The 23948-nt window shown below is 37.5% G+C and overlaps 1 protein-coding gene across 5 annotated transcripts in view; it reads right to left on the bottom strand.

The window, feature by feature from the left end:
- ATRNL1 (attractin like 1) overlaps positions 1 to 23948 on the bottom strand; it is an 802632-nt gene that overhangs the window by 423789 nt on the left and 354895 nt on the right. For all 5 annotated transcript variants that reach the window (XM_025273995.3, XM_025273996.3, XM_044935104.2 and 2 more), the window contains exon 26: positions 19075 to 19153. In XM_025273995.3, the coding sequence (XP_025129780.3) occupies positions 19075 to 19153 (79 nt within the window). The remainder of the gene's footprint in view (positions 1 to 19074; positions 19154 to 23948) is intronic.

The raw sequence follows: 23948 nt of genomic DNA, 5'->3' as shown, positions 1-23948 counted from the left end.
TCTTTGACTGAGAATCCCTAATACAGTAAACTTTATATATACACATGATACTACCCTAATGGCACAAAGTGAAGAGGAACCAAAGAGCCTCTTGATGAGGGTGAAAGAGCAGAGTGAAAAAGCGGGCTTGAAACTTAACCATTCCAAAAAACAAAGATCATGTTATCTGGTCCCATCACTTCAGGGCAAAAAGATGGAGAAAAGGTGGAAGCAGTGATAGATCTTATTTTCGTGAGCTCTGAAATCACTGCAGATGATGACGACAGCAATTAAGCTTCCTTACAGCTTAATCCTTGGAAGGAAAGTTATGACGAACTCAGTGTATTCAAAAGCAAAGACATCACTTTGCCAATACAGATCCATATAGTCAAAGCTTTGGTTTTTCCAGCAGCCAAGTACGGATGTAAGAGTTGGTCCAAAAGGAAGGCTGAGTGTCGAAGAATAGATGCTTTTGAATTGTGGTGCTGAAGAAGACTCTTAAGAGTCCTTTAGACAGCAAGATCAAATGGGTCAATCCCAAAGGAAATCAACCCTGAATATTCACTGGAAGGGCTGATGCTGAAGCTGAAACTCCAATATTTTGGCCACCTGATGTGAGGAGCCAATTCACTGGAAAAGATCCTAATGATGGGAAAGACTAAAGGCAAAAGGGGAAGGGGACGGCAGAAGATGAGATAGTTAGATAGCATCAGTAACTCAAGACATGAGTTTGAGCAAACTCTGGGAGATGGTGAAGGACAGGAAGCCTGGCATGCTATAATATATGGAGGTGCAAAGACTCAAATCCCACAGACGGAGGAGCCTGGTAGGCTGCAGTCCATGGGGTCACTAAGGGTCGGACACGACTGAGCGACTTCACTTTCACTTTTCACTTTCCTGCACTGGAGAAGGAAATGGCAACCCACTCCAGTGTTCTTGCCTGGAGAATCCCAGGGACAGGGGAGCCTGGTGGCCTGCCGTCTATGGGGTCGCACAGAGTCGGACACGACTGAAGCGACTTAGCAGCAGCAGCAGCAGCAGCAAAAAGTCAAATACAACTTAGTGACTGAACAACAACTACAATTTACCATAAACCACTACCAGTGATGGAGGTGCACAATATCAATTGTTTCCATTTATTACTGTTTTCAAGCTCCTTTTAATATGGTTGAATTACTAGGAAAAAAAAAACAATTCTTCAGGGTGCTGATATTATTAATAAAAGCACTTTTATTTTGAAATAAAAATACTAAGCACATGACAGAGATAACTATATGCTGTTAGGTAACTAAACTACTTTTGGACACGCAATACGTAATGCATTACAGTAACTATATTCAGTCAGAACATAAATGTTTTGCTGGAAGCCGATTCTTTCTAATTAGAATCAGTAAAATATATTTTTAAAGTTCACAAAGAGAAGAAATTTTAGCTCATAAAATTATACAAACTGCTTAATTATGAATTAGGCTTATATGTATATATAAATGCCCAACTATTAATAATATACAGCTATCAAAAAAGTGTGCAGTGGCAAGGGGGAGGGTGTAGGAAGGAGGTAGGAGGTGGGCATGCATGCAGGGTAAGTCACTTCAGTCACATCTGGACTCTTGGTGACCCTATAGACTGCAGCCCACCAGGCTCCTCTGTCCTCCACACAAGAATACTGGAGTGGGCTGCTGTGCCCTCCTCCAGAGGATCTTCCTGACCCAGGGATCAACCCTCCTCCTGCATTGGCAGGAGGGTTCTTTACCACTAGTGCCACCTGGGAAGCCCCAGGAGTCAGGTGGAGGGATTTTCCAACACAGACGTGAAAATTATGGAATATTCTTATATGGAAAAATTCCTTATTTTAAGGAATTTTAAAAATATGAATGATGATAATATAGAATGATGGCAACATTATCTCCTACACACTCAACTTTTAATACAATTCAGAAAAAGTCTATGTCTATCATTCCACAATAGTTTATGGAAAACAAAAGATCATAAACTGCTACTTTGCAAAAGATATTATTTTAGCAAGGGCAATGCAAATTGTAATAAAAGAAAAATTCTTTTAGTAACCAGGTATTTTTATGTTAAGAGGGAACATACTAGTCCCTGGTCACCTTTCCCTTCTCCAGGGAATCGAACTGGGGTCTCCTGCATTGCAGGCAGATTCTTTACCAGCTGAGCCACAAGGGAACACTAAGTATACTGGAGTGGGTAGCCTATCCCTTCTCCAGGGGATCTTCCCAACCCAGGAATCGAACTGGGGTCTCCTGCATTGCAGGCAGATTCTTTACCAACTGAGCTATCGGGGAGCCCATCCTAGTCATCTGAAAGTGCAAGTGCAAGTCACTCAGTCGTGTCTGACTCTTTGCGACCCTGTGGACTTTACAGTCCATGGAATTCAGTCATGGAATACGGTCCATGGAATTCGCCAGGCCAAAATACTGGAGTGGGTAGCCTTTCCCTTCTTCAGGGGATATTCTCAACCCAGGGATCAAACCCAGGTCTCCAGCATTGCAGGCAGATTCTTTACCAGCTGAGCCACAAGGGAAGCCCAAGAATATTGGAGTGGGTAGCCTATTCCTTCTCCAGGGAATCTTCCCGACCTAGGAATCAAACCGGGGTCTCATGCATTGCAGGTGGATTCTTTACCAACTGAGCTATTAGGGAATCCTAGTCACCTAGTAGGTGTAAATACAAAACAAAAATGGATTTCTACTTTAGTTTGTTTCCTCTAATACCGACCCATGTAAATGATAGTAAATAAGAAGCATCTATCTTGGATTTCAAATATAAAATGTAATTTCCTTGCTTTGCTCTACTTATTATATTAATGAAGACTCCATTTGCGTTGTTGTTGTGTTCATTGTTAAGTCCTGTCAGACTCTTTGTGACCCCATGCTATGCAGCAGGCAGCAAATCATTTACGTTATACAACACTAAAATTAAATAACCAGTTTACATGTGTGGCTTTTTTTTAAGTTCAATTAAGTTCAGTCAACTGTATGGTTACCTTATCTGTGATTTAATGAGCATACAGTGTAGAATTAGAAGGATTAGCTTTAGCCTGAAGCACTCACTGAACATAAATTTCCCCAGAACAAACTCACAAGTGTAAAATATATACACTCTACAGGTACAAGGGTCCCACTGAAGCCAAAACCCTCTTCACGTACACACTGCTATACTCAAAATGGAGAACCAACAAAGACCTACTGTACAGCACCATGAACTCTGCTCGATGTGATACGGCACCCTGGATGGGAGCGGGGTTGGGGGAGAGTGGATACATGTATATGTGTGGCTGAGTCTACTAACCTGAAACTATCACAACATTGTAAATCAGCTATACCCCAATACAAAATAAATAGTTTTTCAGAAAACAATTAGCTACACTTTGTGTTTTAAGTTCTCTCTTCCTTCTCCTATCACACCTCTTCTTTTTCTAACAGCTATTTTGAGATATTCATATACAAGACAATTAACCCTTTTAAAGTATAAATTAAATGGTATTTAGTACAGTCACAGAGCTGTGCAACAATCAACACCAATCTCATTTAAATATTCCCAATGACACAAAAAGAAACTCTATACCTATTAGTAACCACCTGCTATCCAGCCGCCACTCCTACTCCTCAAAAACCAGTGACCTCCCAGCCCAAGGCAACCATGAAATTACTTTCTGTCTCTAAAGATTTGCCTAATGCTGTCAAGGTTCATCTATTATTGTAGCATCTATCAGTACTTCATTTTTTTTCTAATATAGGGTTTGGTTTTTTCAACCCTCTATTGAAATTCTCATGTGATCAATGTCCCTAATTTTCTTTATTTGGTGTATCGTATTGACTGATTCTCAGATGCCAAACCAGTCTTGCATCCATGCGATAAATCCCCCCTAGCCATAGAATATAATTCTTTGTGTTGCTGGTATGAGTTTGTTAGCATGATCTTGAGGATCACAATGGATATCAGTCTGTGCTTGCCCTGTGATGCTGTAGTCTGTATTTGGTATTAGGATAATATTGGTCTCACAAACTGACTTAGGAAGTGTTCCTTCCCATTCTGGTTTTTGGAAGAGTTTGCAAAGGATTGGTACTAATTCTTTAAATGTTTTATAGGATTCACCAGCTAAGCCATCTGAACATAGATTTTTGTGAAATTTGTGAAATTAAAAAAAAAATAAACTTCATTTTGTAGTAGTTTTAGATTTATAGAAAAATTGCAAAGATTATTTTTTCCAGAGAGTTTCAGTATGTCCCATACCCAGTTTCTCTTATTAGCATCGGTTTGCATTCGTATGGTATATTTGTGACAATTAATGAACCAATATTTATTTAGTTAATGATTATTAGCTAAAGTCCATTATTTTATTCAGGTCTCTTCCTTTCTAAACTAGTATCTTTTTTGATGTTTCACGACCCTTTCTAGAACATCACATTACACTTAATAGTTTTATCTCCTAAGGGTTTGATGAGCACTAATCAAGTATTTTTTTAGAATCAAGTATTGTTCCTCAACTAGGACTGACCTAATGTTTCACTCATGATCTGAGGAAGACCACAGAGATAAAAAACCTTTCTTGTCATATCATATCAGAGCTACATACTGTCACTCCGACTGGAGGGCTACAGTCCACAGGGTTGCAAAGAGATGGACACGACTGAAGCAACTTAGCACATAGCACACATCACCACGACAAAGCTTTGCTGATGTTAACCCTGACCACCTGGTTAAGGGAGTGTTTGCCAGAGTTCTCTGCTGCAATGTGACTCAGTTCTACTTTTTTTACTCTATTCCTTACTGTGTTCTTTGCAAGGAGTCACTATGTTTATCTCACACTTAAGGAGTATCCAGTTAGGGGCAAAGTACCTACATAAAATTATTTTGCATTCTTCTTCATGGGCCAACATCAGTTCTGCCCCATTTATTAATTTATTTAATAACTTTTTATCGGTATGGGCTCACTGATATTTATTTTATATACCTGGTTATAATGAAACATTACTGTTCAACTTGTTCCTGTATGATCATGGGAATTGTTGCTGGTGGCCCTACTGTTCTCTTGACGTACTCACATCATTGTAGTGTTTATGTGGGTGTGTGTTTGTGTGTTTGAACAATTCCTAACATTTGGGCACTACAAAAACCTCCAAACTCAAGTTTTGTATTCCCTGTTGTCGGGAGCCACGTGAGGCATTACTGACAAAATGGAGGCACGGCCCCAACCCCCTCTCCTCATCTCCCAGGCACGGCCCCAGGATGAAGGAGTTAGGCCTTGTGATTCTGACTTGTTCTTCCCTTTATTCGGTTGAGCTGGCTGGAAAGAATGTTAAGGTGCTCATTGTTCTTGAGAGAAGCATGAGAAAGCACAGAGCCTTCTGCAGTTGTGCCCAGAAAATAATCTAAAAAGTAACCACTGACATTTGTTCAAGGATCTTCACAAAGAATGTCCCAGGATGAGCATGTAGGCCGCAGCTTGAGGCCATGGGAAGGATTGTTTTCTGAGACCTGTTTGCGAGGGAAATGTTTATGGCAAAAGAAGTTTGCTGAGTTTAGGGTTTAGGAATAATTAATAATAGCTAGAAGCCTTTTTAGGAGATAGTGCCCTTAAGATGCTAGGGGCAAACAGGATTTAGAAAGATAAGAAATAAACTGAGGAATGTAGCATGAGTTACAGTGTAATCACAAGTATAGAACACGTAAGAGAAAGTAGATAATACATAGTAAAGCCGATTCTGAGAATCCCTGAAGCAGGAACTCTGTAGGACAACAATGATTTCTGGAGACAGTAAATCTGGGTGGGGGAAACTGGGAGTGTCAAACCTCTGACGGCATGCTCTTGTCAAAATATAAAAGAGAACCTGAAGCTTGAAATAAACATGTAGCTCCATACTATGAGTCAGAGGCTACATCATCGTCCACCAACACTGCTCACCCCTTCAGGCTGATTCCCTGGCTGCTGGAGCTTGACTCCGGCACTCTGTCCCAGTCTTAGAATTGGCCAACTCTTGAAAACACCCTGGTTCCTTTCATCTGAAAACTGTATTAGAAAGAAAGGTCTGGGCACTATATGTGCTGGTTACAGACACGACATTGATCTATCTAGTGGGAAATTTTGAACTTACTAATGCAATCCTTCTGTTTGCTACATGATTCAGATTTTATATGTCTTCACTGAATTTGTTTTGACAGTTTATGCATTTCTAGGAGTTTTCCATTTCAGCTAAATTATCTAGTTTGCTGGTAGACAAACGTTCAGAACATACCTTTGAATGCCTTTTTATTTCCAGAAGGTCAGTAATAATATTGCCTCATTCATGTCCAATTTTAGTGATTTGAATCTTCTTTTATTCTTGCCTAGTGAGCTTTTTTGTCAATTTTATTGATCTTCCAAAGAACCAATTTTGTCTTTACTGATTTTGTATTTCATTTTCTGTTCTCAATTGCATTAATTTTTCCTCTAGTCTTTATTATTTCCTTCATTTTCTGCTACCTCTATGTTTAGTTTGCTCTTCTTTTCTAAGTACCTTAACGTGGAAGGTTAAGCTACTGATTCAATTTCTTTTTTCTTTTTAATATTTGCATGCGCAGCTATATATTTCCACTGAGCACTGCTTCCGCTTTGTCCCATAAGTTTCAGAATATCATGTTTTCGTTTTCATTCCTCTCCAGATTTTTTGTTTGTTTTGCTTCATATTCTTTTCTATTAGGGCTTATTGTAGGACACTAAATGTACTTCCCTGTGTTATACAGTAAGATCTTGTAGTTTGTCTATTCTATAGTAATAGGTAGTAGTTTGGATTTGTGATTCTCAAATTCCTAATTCATCCCTCCCCCAAACACTCTGGTAACTATGTTTGTTTTCTATGTCTGTGAGTCTGTTTCTGCTTCATAAAGAAGTTCACTAGTGCCCTATTTTGGATTCCACATATAAGTGATATCATGTGTTATTTGCCTTTCTCTGACTTACTTCACTGAGTATGAAAATCTCTAGGTCCATCTATGCTGCTGCAAAGGGCACTGTGTGTGTGTGAAGTCTCTCAGTCGTGTCCGACTCTTTGTGACCCTGTGGACTGCGGCCCGCCAGGCTCCTCTGTCCATGGGATTCTCCAGGCAAGAATACTGGAATGGATTGCCATTTCCTCCTCCAGGGAATCTTCCCAACACAGGGATCGAACCCGGGTCTCCTGCAATACAGGAAATGCTTTATCCTCTGAGCCACCAGGGAAGCAAAGGGCATTACTTCATTCTTTTTTATGCGGAGTAATTTTACATTGTGTATGTATACCATATTGTCTATAAGCATTCATCTGTCAATGGACATTAAGGTTATCTGACTATTGTAAAAATTGCTGCTATGAACACAGGGACGTGTGTATATTTTTGAATTATAGTTTTCTTTAGATACATGCATAGGAGTGGGACTGCTGGATCATATGGTAGCTCTATTTTTAGATTTTTAAGGAACCTCCATGCTGTTCTCCATAGTGGCTGTACCAATTTACATTCCAGTCCACAGTGTAGGAGGGTTCCCTTTTATCTACACCCTCTCCAGCATTTGCTATATATATATTTTTAAATAATGGCCACTCTGACTGGTGTGAGGTAGTACCTCATTGTAGTTCTGATTTTCATTTCCTTATAATTAATGATGCTGAACATGTTTTCATGTGTCTTTTGGTCAGCTATATGTCTTCTTTGGATAAATGTCTGTTTAGGTCTTCTGCTCATTTTTTGATGGGTTGTTTTATTTGTTATTGTTATTGAGCTGCATGGACTACTTATATATTTTGGAAATTAAGCCTTTATGGTTCGTATTATTTGCATATATTTCCCCCTAATCTGTAGAATATTTTTTATTTGTTTTGTTTATGCATTCCTTTTCAGATAAAAAGCTTATAATTTTGCTTAGGTCTAATCTGTATTTTTCAATTCTGATTTTCCATTAGGTTCTCTTTTTTTTTTCTTATAATTTGTCTTGTTATTGGTATTCTCTATTCAATGAGGTATATCCATCCTCCTTTCCTGTCCTTCTTTAATCCCTGTTTACTTAGTTCTGTGGACATATTTACATTGGCTGCTCTGAAGCCTTTGTCAGTGAAATTTAACTGCAGAGTTCTCTCACAAGCAGGTTCTGTTGCCTGCTATTTGTCCTGTGTATGCACTGCAAAGCCATCTTTCTTTGAACAGCTGATAATTTTTTGTTGAAAAACACTGACATTTTAGGTAATAGATTGCAGCAACTCTGGATAGTGATTCTTTTCACGCCCCCTACTCAACATACCCAACACTTGATGTTTCTACAAGCTTGTTTGTGCAGTAACAATGTCGGGCTATTTGAATGAAGCCTATTTTCTCTGCAGTGCAGCTGTGACCTTGCTCCAGAGAGACTGGAGCTTTGGGCCTGTGCAGTCACCTGAGATGACAGTGGTTTGATCAGGGCTCTCTTTGACTGCTTCTTTCTAGATCTTTCTTTTTAGCTACCTGCTGTCTTTGGTATTACAGAATGATCTCTATTTGTTTCCAAGGCAAACCATTCAATATCACAGTAATCCAAGTCTATGCCCCAACCAGTAACACTGAAGAAGCTGAAGTTGAACGGTTCTATGAAGGCTTATAAGACCTTTTAGAACTAACACCCAAAAAAGATGTCCTTTTCATTATAGGGAACTGGAATGCAAAAGTAGGAAGTCAAGAAACACCTGAAGTCACAGGCAAATTTGGCCTTGGAATACAGAATGAAGCAGGGCAAAGACTAATAAAGTTTTGCCAAGAAAATGCACTGGTCATAGCAAACATCCTCTTCCAACAACACAAGGGAAGACTCTATACATGGACATCACCAGATGGTCAACACCGAAATCAGATTGATTATATTCTTTGCAGCCAAAGATGGAGAAGCTCTATACAGTCAGCAAAAACAAGACCAGGAGCTGACTGTGGCTCAGACCATGAACTCCTTATTGCCAAATTCAGATGTAAATTGAAGAAAGTAGGGAAAATCACTAGACCATTCAGTATGACCTAAATCAAATCCCTTACGATTATACAGTTGAAGTGAGAAATAGATTTAAGGGCCTAGATCTGATAGATAGAGTGCCTGATGAACTATGGAATGAGGTTCGTGACATTGTACAGGAGACAGGGATCAAGACCATCCCCATGGAAAAGAAATGCAAAAAAGCAAAATGGCTGTCTGGGGAGGCCTTACAAATAGCTGTGAAAAGAAGAGAAGTGAAAAGCAAAGGAGAAAAGGAAAGATATAAACATCTGAATGCAGAGTTCCAAAGAATAGCAAGAAGAGATAAGAAAGCCTTCTTCAGCGATCAATGAAAAGAATTAGAGGAAAACAACAGAATGGGAAAGACTAGAGATCTCTTCAAGAAAATCAGATATACTAAAGGAACATTTCATGCAAAGATGGGCTCGATAAAGGACAAAAATGGTATGGACCTGACAGAAGCAGAAGATATTAAGAAGAGATGGCAAGAATACACAGAAGAACTGTACAAAAAAGATCTTCACGACCCAGATAATCACTATGGTGTGATCACTGACCTAGAGCCAGACATCCTGGAATGTGAAGTCAAGTGGGCCTTAGAAAGCATCACTATGAACAAAGCTAGTACAGGTGATGGAATTCCAGTTGAGCTATTCCAAATCCTGAAAGATGATGCTGTGAAAGTGCTGCACTCAATATGCCAGCAAATTTGGAAAACTCAGCAGTGGCCACAGGACTGGAAAAGGTCAGTTTTCACTCCAATCCCAAAGAAAGGAAATGCCAAAGAATGCTCAAACTATTGCACAATTGCAATCATCTCACATGCTAGTAAAGTCATTCTCAAAATTCTCCAAGCCAGGCTTCAGCAATATGTGAACTGTGAACTTCCTGATGTTCAAGCTGGTTTTAGAAAAGGCAGAGGGACCAGATATCAAATTGCCAAAATCCGCTGGATCATGGAAAAAGCAAGAGAGTTCCAGAAAAACATCTATTTCTGCTTTATTGACTATGCCAAAGCCTTTGACTGTGTGGATCACAATAAACTGTGGAAAATTCTTCAAGAGATGGGAATACCAGACCACCTGATCTGCCTCTTGAGAAACTTGCATGCAGGTCAGGGAGCAACAGTTAGAACTGGACATGAAACAACAGACTGGTTCCAAATAGGAAAAGGAGTTCATCAAGGCTGTATATTGTCACCCTGTTTATTTAACTTATATCATGAGAAACGCTGGGCTGGAAGAAACACAAGCTGGAATCAATATTGCCGGGAGAAATCTCAATAACCTCAGATATGCAGATGACACCACCCTATGAAGAGGAACTCAAAAGTCTCTTGATGAAAGTGAAAGAGGAGAGTGAAAAAGTTGGCTTAAAACTCAACATTCAGAAAAGGAAGATCATGGCATCCGGTCCCACTACTTCATGGGAAATAGATGGGGAAACAGTGGAAACAGTGTCAGACTTTATTTTTCTGGGCTCCAAAATCACTACAGATGGTGACTGCAGCCATGAAATTAAAAGACGCTTACTCCTTGGAAGGAAGGTTATGACCAACCTAGATAGCATATTCAAAAGCAGACACATTACTTTGCCAACAAAGGTTCGTCTAGTCAAGACTATGGTTTTTCCTGTGGTCATGTATGGATGTGAAAGTTGGACTGTGAAGAAGGCTGAGCACCGAAGAATTGATGCTTTTGAACTGTGGTGTTGGAGAAGACTCTTGAGAGTCCCTTGGACTGCAAGGAGATCCAACCAGTCCATTCTTAAGGAGATCAGCCCTGGGATTTCTTTGGAAGGAATGATGCTAAAGCTGAAACTCCAATACTTTGGCCACCTCATGCGAAGAGTTGACTCATTGGAAAAGACTCTGATGCTGGGAGGGATTGGGGGCAGGAGGAGAAGGGCATGACAGAGGATGAGATGGCTGGATGGCATCACTGACTCGATGGATGTGAGTCTCAGTGAACTCCGGGAGTTGGTGATGGACAGGGAGGCCTGGCATGCTGCGATTCATGGGGTCGCAGAGAGTCAGACACGACTGAGCAACTGATCTGATCTGATCTGATATGCAGAGTACATCATGAGAAACGCTGGGCTGGAAGAAGCACAAGCTGGAATCAAGATTGCCGGGAGAAATATCAATAACCTCAGATATGCAGATGACACCACCCTTATGGCAGAAAGTGAAGAGGAACTCAAAAGCCTCTTGATGAAAGTGAAAGAGGAGAGTGAAAAAGTTGGCTTAAAGCTCAACATTCAGAAAACGAAGATCATGGCATCTGGTCCCATCACTTTATGGGAAATAGATGGGGAAACAGTGGAAACAGTGTCAGACTTTATTTTTCTGGGCTCCAAAATCACTGCAGATGGTGACTGCAGCCATGAAATTAAAAGACACTTAATCCTTGGAAGGAAGGTTATGACCAACCTAGATAGCATATTCAAAAGCAGACACATTACTTTGCCAACAAAGGTTCGTCTAGTCAAGGCTATGGTTTTTCCTGTGGTCACATATGGATGTGAGAGTTGGACTGTGAAGAAAGCTGAGCGCTGAAGAATTGATGCTTTTGAACTGTGGTGTTGGAGAAGACTCTTGAGAGTCCCTTGGACTGCAAGGAGATCCAACCAGTCCATTCTGAAGGAGATCAGCCCTGGGATTTCTTTGGAAGGAATGATGCTAAAGCTGAAACTCCAGTACTTTGGCCACCTCATGGGAAGAGTTGACTCATTGGAAAAGACTCGGATGCTGGGAGGGATTGGGGGCAAGAGGAGAAGGGAACGACAGAGGATGAGATGGCTGGATGGCATCACTGACTCGATGGACATGCATCTCAGTGAACTCTGGGAATTGGTGATGGATAGGAAGGCCTGGCATGCTGCGCTTCATGGGGTCGCAAAGAGTCGGGCACGACTGAGCGACTGATCTGATCTGATCTGATCTGTGAGCCTCATGAATTAATGCCTGATTATTGCTTATGATAATGCTCTAGGGCTTAAATTGACTTGTAATCTGATCCACTTAATTTGGGGCCCACTGTAGGGAAAATGACTTCCCATGTGGCTCAGTGGGTAAAGAATCAGCCTGCAGTGCTGAAGCCATGGGTTCTATCCATGGGTTGAGAAGATCCCCTGGAGAAGGGCATGGAAACCCACTCTAGTATTCTTGCCTGGAGAAGCCCATGGACAGAGGAGCCTGGTGGGCTACAGTTCATATGGTTGAAAAGAGTCATACACGACTGAAGTGACTGAGCATGCACGCAGGGATAATATTTGCGACCAGTGCTTTGACGTTTTTTACAACCCTAGGAGAGATCTTCGTCATGTTATATAGCCCTGAATCTTTCTAGTAAACTTCTAGCTCTTTATGACTTAGCTTTTTGGTCTCATGGAGAAATTAGTCTCCTCTATTGATTACCACCACAATCTCCCTTGTTTTCAAGAGAAGCTTTAGGGTTAAATTTACCTATAATTTGTTCCAAATAAAGTCACTTCACTTAAAGAGACACTTTTAAGCTCACCCTTCTTACAACCACCTGCCATCCTAGGCAAAATTTCTATGCTACTGCTCCAGAGCTGCTGGTAGGAAGAATGGTTCATATCTCTCTTGATTAACTCATCTATTTCATGAAGAGGGTGCTAGAAAGGTATAAGAGATCTCTGTGTACTAGCAGAAAGATAGTGCTCTTGTGTCTCTTTCTTTTTCATAAGGGCACTATTCCCATCACAACTGTACCAACCTCATGTAAATTTAAATACCTTCCAAAGACCTACCCTCCAAATACCATCACGTTGGGGTTCAGAGCCCCAAATATGAATCTGTGAATAAACACAGTCAGTTTATAACAATATATTTGTATGCCTCAGGGCTTAACTCTCCTCTCTCAGTGATATCATCCAGTCTCATGATTTTATTTGCTCTCTATATCTATACTCTGAGATTCCCAAATTTGTCTCTCCTGTCCAGATCTATTTCCTCATCCAGAATCAACTTCTGCTTCCTTGACTTGTCTAATTATATATCCAATGTAACATGTAAAATTGAACTGTCAAACTTAACATGAAAAAATGAACTCATATCATCAAACCAATTTTACTTGCAATCAACTCCATCTCAGTTGATGGCAACTTTATCTTTACAGTTGCTCAGACAAAAACCTTGAAGTCACACTTGTTTTTATAATCCTTTGAAGTCATGCTTGGTTTATTTCTTTCTCACACCACCCCATTCATCTAATCCAGTTATTATCTTCAAGAAGTACTCATAATCCAATCACTTCTTGCCATATACACTGCCACCTCTTGATCTGAGCCATCATCATCTCTCACAAGGTATGGTAATAACCTTCTTACTAGTCTCCCTCTGTCTAAAGGGTCTGTCTATAATTTAGTCTCAACACGACAGTAGAACTATCAGTTTAAAAGCACATCCTTTTAACTCAAATCACTTACCTCCTCTGTAGAAAACCCTTCAATGTTTTTCTCTCTAAGAGGAGAAGTTCAGTGCTAATGGTGCATATTATAATCAATTATGGGCTTAAAATAGATACATCAAGCTGAGACTCAAAGAAATTTTGATTTATGAATCAGGTGGCGGTAGAGTACTGGAGTGACACTCAGGGATACATAAATATATTTTTTAAGATCTACAGGTGATTCCAAAGTACCTGCTAGATTGATAACCCCTGTGTCAAAGTGGAAGCGGAAAATAATCCTAGATATACAGGAGCTGCTGTTACTAATATGAATGCATAATATAACACTAGTCATTATTTATTTTACATCGCTACAACCATAGCTAACTTTTGTTGTAGTCTGGTAAGTAATAGGCACTGAGGTATTCAGCACATATTAACTTGTTTAGTACTATAAACCTTATAAAGTAGGCCCTACCATATTCTATTGACTCTAAGACATTGTTTTCACATTTTAATATCTCTCAAGTCTGATGTGTCTTACAATCAATGAAACTGTACAACCAATACTGGCCAGATGGCAGTTATGATATAGTTGTCATTGCTTGTACAGACACAAACTTGATTATTCTAGTCAATAATATTATGTGAAATAAACAAAACATTTTTTCTTAAGTCAAAAAGTGATTTATGAAAAACTGAACTATGAACGTGAACAAGTTTTGGTAATAGCTTAACCAATTTATTTTTCTTCTACTTTCCGTTCAATGTATATATGTGATGATATATAATAAAATCTATATCTAAGTAATTATTTAAGAGTCCTTTGAATAAGTATAAAACAAATACTCTTAGTGGCAAGAGAACCATAATTAATAGGCAATTGTCTTTCTTTCTGTTACCTCAAATAATGATTGATTTCTATCATAGTGTTAGAGTAAATGGTAAGCAAATACTAAGGTAATACTAAGGCCATTAACTGCACAGATAGACATTACATGAGCTCATTATTTAATAACAATTTTAAAACTTATTGCTTTTTTGACAAAGGAACATGTTTCATGGAAAGCTTTATCTAGATACTGGAATCTTTGACTATTAAAAGTAAAATGCAAATTCTTAAAGTACCAATTCTAAATTCTATAAGAAGTTTTGTATGGTACCTAACTAATTAATTTTAACTTTTCCACCCCAAATAATATTTTCTCATTACTTTCTTCACTCTATGTCCACTCTCCTCTCTCTAAATAAATAGGGTGTATTTCCAAAGAGGTAGAGCAACCTACTTTGTAAACATTGATTCATTGCATTAATAGTATTTAGATGAGAACACATTTACTGCAAATCTACCCTCTCAGAGATGATTTTATCATAAATTATTTACTCATGACATGTCTTTAGTAAAGTATAACAATAATATTAATTCTTCTCTGGGCATTTTTTTGTGACCCATGAACAGATACAGAGAAAATAATTAATGTGCTTGCCTCAAGAAAAGTAGTTTGTTACTCAGAGCTACTAGATTCTATTTATGAGTTTTAGTTTATTATTTCTAACTCAAATTTCAGGTAGATTGTGTTAAATTCTAATTTAGGCTATATGCTGTGGGATTGTGAAATGTGAAGGAAAATAGAGCAACATGAACAAAAGATCAGTTACTCAGTGGACACTGTCTTATCCCCAATATTGTTCTTATTGATTTTCAAGCATTAAAGATGCATTATCATGCTATGAAAGATAAGCAAATAATGTGATAATGATCTATAATAATACGTTTTTATCCTTTAAAGAACAGTAAGGAGAATTAAAGAAATAAAAGCTCCTGGTATAAGAAACGTAATCATTCAAATACACAAACCCACTAGAATTATGAAGTTGATTAAACATAACCTTACCTTTGCTTATGGGATCTATTAGTCCATAGATATTTCAGTTAGATTTTAATGGAGGCATAATACAGTTAAACTACCCAAAATAAATGGGAATAAATGTGTCAACTGAAAAAATTAACTTCTTCTAACTATTAAGATATGCACAATAGTTTCACTTATGTTAGTCAAATATAAGAGTAGATTTTTTTATTACAAGGAGTAATCATAACATTTTAATGAGTGTATGCCTTTTGATACCCTGGACTGCAAGGAGATCCAACCAGTTCATTCTGAAGGAGATCAGCCCTGGGATTTCTTTGGAAGGAATGATGCTAAAGCTGAAACTCCAGTACTTTGGCCACCTCATGCGAAGAGTTGACTCACTGGAAAAGACTCTGATGCTGGGAGGGATTGGAGGCAGGAGGAGAAGGGGATGACAGAGGATGACATGGCTGGATGGCATCACCGACTCGATGGACGTGAGTCTGAGTGAACTCCGGGAGTTGGTGATGGACAAGGAGGCCTGGTGTGCTGCAATTCATGGGGTCGCAAAGAGTGGGACATGACTGAGCAACTGAACTGAACTGAAATGAACTGAAAATCTCAAATTTCAGTTTAAGCACGAAAATTATTAAGTACAGCAATGCTATTTTAAAAGTCTCCTTTTAACATATACTTGGTCCTAACAAATGTTTTTGTAATGTAATGACTATCTAAAATTAAATATGCCGCTGAAAATGAAGGTTTTCAAGACCTATGTAACAAGCATAAGCTATAAAAATGAACTAATTCTTCTCATACATAATAGTATTTCCACTGATCAATATCCACTTACTGTATGCATTCATTAGCATAGCACCCCCATATACACACAAAAGTTCCAAGTTTTTAATAGACTTGTCACAGAAATGAGTTTTGAGCTCTTATATGAAGAGGTAACATTAAAATTAAAGTCCTTTATAGTTTCATTTTTGTGTTTTTAAGAGCCCCTGAATTTCAAGAGGTATTATTTGAAGGCAGGAAATTACTAATTGGCTTCTGATATTAAAATTATAACACAAAATTCTATGTGTGTGTTTATGAGACCCAAAGTTTCAAATAGCTAAAAATAAAACAGGAGTATGTCTGGTTTAATTAACACAATATATTTTTAAAATATTCAAAGATAATACTTATTTTAAAACAGTCCTTATATTTAGACAATCAAATAACACAATTTCTGTAACAAAATTATAGAAATACTAAAAAGGAAGAATCTTTTAAATGACCTTCATTTACTGTTACAGATAAATTGTCATTCTACTGTTCACAGGGATCCTTTGTGGTTTATAATAAATGAAGTCTTAACGCTTTAGAGAAAGCAACATCTCCATATAAAGAAAAAATACTGAGGTCTTTTCCTTTGGGGAATGTTAGTGCTAATCTATTAGGTATGACTGAATAAAGACAGATAAAAATACATTTTAACCTCCATTTACAGAAAGTCTATAAATGGGATTACCACATTTGTTACCACTGGGTAGTTAAAAGTCTTTGGGTCTCTAAAACCAAAATGACAGTCTTTTAATAATTCAAAAATTACTAATTAAGTAGATGTCCGGTAGTCATCAAAATAATGTCATCTTTACTTTGGACATCAGCATATGAATGGTTTCTAAGACATTTGTAATTTTACATTTAAAAGACTTAATAAAATTATAAATGATAAAACTCCTCATAATATTTCTTAACATATGATATTGTAACATGACATGACCCTTCAACAGGACAGATTTTTAAATTTTCGTAGAGGTAGCAAATTAAATGCAAATATTATTATACTCTAAAAAGACTCATTACCTGAAAGATTTAGAAAGAAGGACATTAAATTGCGGATTATCAAGAGGACACAATAACATTTAGAACCACAGATCAGAACAGGTCCGGAGGTCCTTAACCAAGTTCACCCTTCCTAGTTTTCCTTCATTCTCAAATGTGCAACACATACTTTGAAAGATTTTGACTGCCAGTCAAAAACTAAATATATTTATATATTTTTTATTTAAAAGTTTAAAAATCTTTATATATTTATATTTTAAAAATTAAAGTAAGTTCATTTTACCAGAGCATCCAATAATATGCAGTAAACATTACTATACTGAGGTCATAGCTTAATGAAAAATAATTTGTCATTTTGAAAAGTGTGAAAGTTTCATAATTAAATGAACAATTCTCAACATTTTTCTCAAATATTTAATAGCTTATAAACTTTAGTCATTAAATATAAACATTCCTACAGTTCTAGGAACCTCTAACTGAGATTAAGCTATATAGCGCAATACAAGAGGAAAGCAAATTCCATTAGACCACTCACCCAGCTAGTTAACGGCAGAGTTGTACACGGATCTTTCCACAATGCTATATTTATATAGTCATATTTTATAAACTGTAGAAATCAGATACTTAAACATTGCTAATCATAACAAAGTATGAACCCAGTCTCCCTGATTGCTCCTGACCTCTTTTTTAATGAATAGAGGCATAAAATGTCACTTGTTCTCTTCCATTATGGAAGGTCTTCAAACTGCTTCACTTATTTTTCATCTGTTTTAGCCTTCCTGAATCTATACTTTTACCTTAACAAATTGCCTAGCATGTGTAGAAGATTTTTGAATTCTACACAGAACTCTTTTTGCAAAATATTTATATATTTACACTTTAAAAACTCCTTTTAAATTGGATTACTTTTTATCATGGCATCATACCAAGTAAACTCGCACTGACATTGCACTGACCATATGCAGAAAATCAGAAAGGTGGAGGGAATTAGGATCAGTAATTCATATGCAGGGAAGTGGTTTCAAGTTTGCAAACATAGGTAGGCACTGGATATTTGAAAACAAAATAATTAAGAAGAACTCATATTATTTACTAATTCTATAGTTTGGAATGTTCTGGATTGTTTTTAAACATAATCTTTTAATATGTGAAAATAAGTAGGTAAGCAATTATATCTTTGCTATACATCACTGCACAAAATTAAACATATAAAAATATACTGGGCAATGCAACAGCAAATAGAATGCTAATAATACTGATATTAATAGTAATAGACTAAAATAATATTAATAAAAACAGAAACTTGCTTTTCCATTATATAAAGCATAGAAAAATCTACTGTACACATGGGGTCCTCATATTATATTTTTTGCTCTTTTCAATTAAGTAATATTTACAAAGTTAAGAAACTATATTTGTATAATATATTTATATCATAAGCTGTTGTTCTGTAAGACTATTATATTTTTTATCAATTTTAAGATATAACAGATACACATGATTAATTCTGCTATAGTAATATATCATATTGAGGGGCAATACAGACATACTTGGATTATCAGATACCCATGAGATGGAAAAAATTTGATTATCAAAAAATTCTATGAGATACAAACCAAAAAATTAATATTTATTGCCCAGAATATTCCTTTAAATTTTAAGAGTTATAAAAATAAATTATGTTTTTATAATTACCTAAATTAAAGTGATTGAAGGTTATTTAATCAATAAAACTAATATTTGTATTCACTATAAATTCTAACACTATTTAAAAAAAACTGCTTTCAACTAAACAATGCTTCTACAGATATGGATTTAAGATGGCAGTGGCAAATTTTGCTCTAAAGCTTAAACAATGCTAGATTGACTTGTTCAATCTTAATAAATGAAATTCATTTGAAAAACTCTATTTGAAAGGAGCATGTCAATTAGGCACTAGAGATCCATATGTTTGTCTGAATCTTTAAACAAAACATTAAGTAAATATTACTATTACCTCTCTCCGCCGAGAAGCCCAACATGTTTGCTTGATCTTCCATACCACGGCAGCCACCAATAATAAAGATAAAAAACAACTAGAAAATAAAACACAAATAAATTTTGCTTTAAACACTTGTAATATATCATGGAATAATAAAAGAATATGTAGAATATTTTAAAATATATTTAAGTAATCACTTTGCCTTGGTAAATATTCAAGAAACAAAGAGTAAATTAGAAATTTTTAAAACATTCTCAAGTAAAATCAAAGTATACAGGTAGAAAAAATTATTTATACTCCTTGAGATACAGTAGAGTCTATCTCTCAGACTTTCTCTGTCAGAAGGAATGTAACTTTATACTTCCATTGGTTTTACATATCAATAAATCTATCTAGAATTGCTACGAGTCATAAATTCTGGCAATTTTATAAATTTAAAGATCACACATTTATTCATTTTAAATTATCAGCAACTATCTTATATCTGAGAATATCCCTCTAGTTCTGAACTGAAGGTGATCTAGCCCTTTCCCGTCTGCCACTGCCCTGGACCGGGGACATTTAAAAACGTCTACATACATATTGCTTTTGAACTGCAGTTTTAGAGAAGACTCTGACAGCAAGCTCAAACCAGTCAATCCTAAAGGAACATCAGTCCTGAATATTCATTGAAAGGACTGATGCTGAAGCTGAAGCTCCAATTTTTTGGCCACCTGAGGTGAAGAACTGACTCATTGGAAAAGACCCTTCTACTGGAAAAGATTGAGGGCCAGATGATAAGGGGACAGCAGAGGATGAGATGGTAGGATGGCATCACTGACTCAATGGACAGGAGTTTGAGCAAACTCCAGGAGATGGTGAAGGATAAGAAAGCCTCGCGTGCTATAGTCCACTGGATCGCAAAGAGCTGGACACGACTTACCAACTGAACAACAAAATACATGTCTGATTATCATAATGGGAGAGAAGAAAAACTATACTCTAGTGAGTACAGCCAGGGATGCTACTAAGTATCCTGAAATGCACAGGACTGCCCCCGGTGACAAAGAATTATTCAATCCAAAACATCAGTTGTACTGAAGTTGAGAAGCCTGTATATGCCAATGTGTAAATTAAGAAATAATTCAGTTACAATGTATATACATGTGGTCAATATGTATGAAGTACAATATGCCATAGACAATGATAATGGAGAATATACATTTTTAGCAGTAATTTGAGACTGATAAATCTCAAAATAACAGATTTATGTGAATATGATTCATCAACCCCAGCCATACATTACTGCTTCTTTTCTCTTCCCTGGCTCTGTGGTCAAAGATTATGCTATCAAAAGATCCAGTTCAGTTCAGTTCAGTCTCTCAGTTGTGTCCAACTCTTTGTGATCCCATGAATTGCAGCACGCCAGGCCTCCTGTCCATCACCAACTCCTGGAGTTCACTCAGACTCATGTCCATCGAGTCGGTGATGCCATCCAGCCATCTCATCCTCTGTCGTCCCCTTCTCATCCTGCCCCCAATCCCTCCCAGCATCAGAGTCTTTTCCAGGGACCCAGAAGGGAGTGGAATAGGGCCACTACAAATTCACTGGCCACTGGTCATTACAAAAAAACCCTGGTCTTCACTCTTAATGATAATTGTTGTATTCATCAATTGATTCACTCATAAGCAGTGTAAATGTTGACACTTTCTTCTCTTGTCAAATCCTTAAATATATTTTTTCTCCTTAAATATATTTTTTTCTCCTTGCCTCATTTAGAGATCTTAGAATATCTTTCAATGATGACGACGAAGACAACTCTAACGCCGATACACTGAGTAGGAACACATTCCAGGTAAGTGCTAGGTATGTCACACTGTTCTAAGAACATTCCAGACGGGATATACTATTCTCATTTTAGAAAAGAACAATCCAGTGCTCAGAGACGTTCAAAGTAAGTTGCTGACAGTCATACAGAGAGTTTAAGTGATAGAGCAAAAATTCAAAATGAGCCAGCTAAGCCTCAAACTCTTTCCTCTCCACCTGTTAGGAACTCTGAGCTTGCACACCATCTCACAACCAGTTGTTTTACATATTCCCCAGGATCAACCACCGAGGTGCCTTTCTGGTTTTTACATAATTGTCTTTCTCCCAAATATTTATAAACCATTTGCTTTGTCTAAATTCAATTTTTCAGAAGTGCTCAAGTCTCCTAAAAAATAAAAAGCAATAACCCTATTTTATTAATCCTGAAGCTTTCTCTAATTGACTGAGCAAGTGGTCCACATAGCTACTGCCATATCAATCTTCTCATAACCTAGTCTTATTTAGTATCTATTAAGTTGGTATCTAATTTTTATACTAATAAAACTGTTAGTATTGATAATTAATGTTTACATAGCATGCAACATTTTAGTGACTACTTTCCTGACTTTTTAAAAATTAAATAAACTAGTCTTTTCTCTATCAACTGACTTTTACTTCTCAATTGACAATACCAACCAACCATTCTTTTCCTTCTGAACACTTTATTTACTTGGCTTCCTTTCATTCTTCTTGACACACTATGGGTCAACAAAGGTAGACTGCATTCCAGATTCCTTGATTTAAATTATGGACATCCCTGAAATTTTATTCACAAAACCATGTTGCTATCTACTCTTGCGCTCAGAGAAAGAGGTCAGTTACTATCATGGCTTCAACAGAGACCTCAATTGGAATCATTTCCAAATAAAAGTCATTAAACCTGCCAAAGTGAGAGCATCTTATCATTAGAAGAGACCTATGGTTTTAGAAAAGGCAGAGGACCAGAGATCAAATTGCCAACATCCGCTGGATCATGGAAAAAGCAAGAGAGTTCCAGAAAAACATCTATTTCTGCTTTATTGACTATGCCAAAGCCTTTGACTGTATGGATCACAATAAACTATGGGAAATTCTGAAAGAGATGGGAATACCAGACCACCTGATCTGCCTCTTGAGAAACCTCTATGCAAGTCAGGAAGCAACAGTTAGAACTGGACATGGAGCAACAGACTGGTTCCAAATAGGAAAAGGGGTCCATCAAGGCTGTATATTGTCACCCTGCTTATTTAACTTCTATGCAGAGTACATCATGAGAAATGCTGGGCTGGAAGAAGCACAAGCTGGAATCAAGATTGCCGGGAGAAATATCAATAACCTCTGATATGCAGATGACACCACCCTTATGGCAGAAAGTGAAGAGGAACTAAAAAGCCTCTTGATCAAAGTAAAAGAGGAGAGTAAAAATGTTGGCTTAAAGCTCAACATTCAGAAAACTAAGATCATGGCATCCGGTCCCATCACTTCATGGGAAATAGGTGGGGAAACAGTGGAAACAGTGTCAGACTTTATTTTTGGGGGCTCCAAAATCACTGCAGATGGTGATTTCAGCCATGAAATTAAAAGACGCTTACTCCTTGGAAGGAAAGTTATGACCAACCTAGACAGCATATTAAAAAGCAGACACATTACTTTGCCAACAAAGGTCCGCCTAGTCAAGGCTATGGTTTTTCCAGTGGTCATGTATGGATGTGAGAGTTGGACTGTGACGAAAGCTGAGTGCCGAAGAATTGATGCTTTTGAAATGTGTTGGAGAAGACTCTTGAGAGTCCCTTGGACTGCAAGGAGATCCAACCAGTCCATTCTGAAGGAGATCAGCTCTGGGTGTTCTTTGGAAGGAATGATGCTAAAGCTGAAACTCCAGTACTTTGGCCACCTCATCCGAAGAGTTGACTCATTGGAAAAGACTCTGATGCTGGGAGGGACTGGGGGCAGGAGGAGAAGGGGACGACAGAGGATGAGATGGCTGGATGGCATCACTGACTCGATGGACGTGAGTCTCAGTGAACTCCGGGAGTTGGTGATGGACAGGGAGGCCTGGCATGCTGTGATTCATGGGGTCGCAAAGAATCAGACACGACTGAGCGACTGAACTGAATGAGATTATTTAGTTCAGACTCCCTCCCAGGAAATAAATTCCCAGCAGAAGCCCAGAGCCTAATTAAATATTCATAGTAGCTAAGAAGATGCTGACTCATGTTAGTGCATTTTAAGATAATAGCTCAAACTATGAAATTTTCTATTAACCTGTCTTTCTAACTTTAATTAATCAGTGCTGCTTCTTTCTCTGGGTTACACTGAATCAGTCATTTCCTTCTTCTATATGTTAATACTTCTTTATATAGTTGAAGACATTCACATGATTCCTCTAGCCCAGTGTTTATCAATCAGGAGAGTTTTGCCTTCTAGGGCACATTTGACAGTGGCTGGAGACCTTTTTGGTTGTCAACAGTTGGTGGACACAAGTGGGTGCTGATAAATATGCTACAATAGAGAGGCCAGTCCACCTCCCGATCACAAAGATTTTCCCCAGCCCAACCTTCCAACACTGTTGAAACTCTGTCGTAGTCTGAATTGCTGGCACAGCAGTTACATTTCCCATGTTATTTCCAGGCTAACATGAAACTGTTGAAATATGGTACTGAGAATTGATAATTTATATATAATCTAAGGATCCATTTATCTGAATTTAAGTCCTACCCTATAAGAATTTTAACATAAGAGATAAATCTGCCATATACAAACTGAACTCAAGAATAACGTTCATAATAAAAGGAACTAACACCTACTGAGTAATATGTACCAAGCACTGCATGACATGTTTCACATGCATTAATTCTTTCATTACCACAATCACACATGATCTATATTCATTTTAAAGATGAGAAAGTTGAGGTCATGAAGTGTTTATGTAAATTGCCAAAGTTATCAAAGTCTTAAATTGCAAGTCCTCCCCTTTATGTTGCCTTGTCTATTATTTTTCCAGCTAAAATGTCAAAACACATTCAGTTTTATCATCCCTTATACTCAGTCGGACGTCACATCTT

This window comes from Bubalus bubalis, chromosome 23 (assembly GCF_019923935.1).
Source record: "Bubalus bubalis isolate 160015118507 breed Murrah chromosome 23, NDDB_SH_1, whole genome shotgun sequence".
NCBI lineage: Eukaryota > Metazoa > Chordata > Mammalia > Artiodactyla > Bovidae > Bubalus > Bubalus bubalis.
Note: the sequence above shows the minus strand (reverse complement) of the source record. Positions and strands in the feature narration are given on the sequence as shown.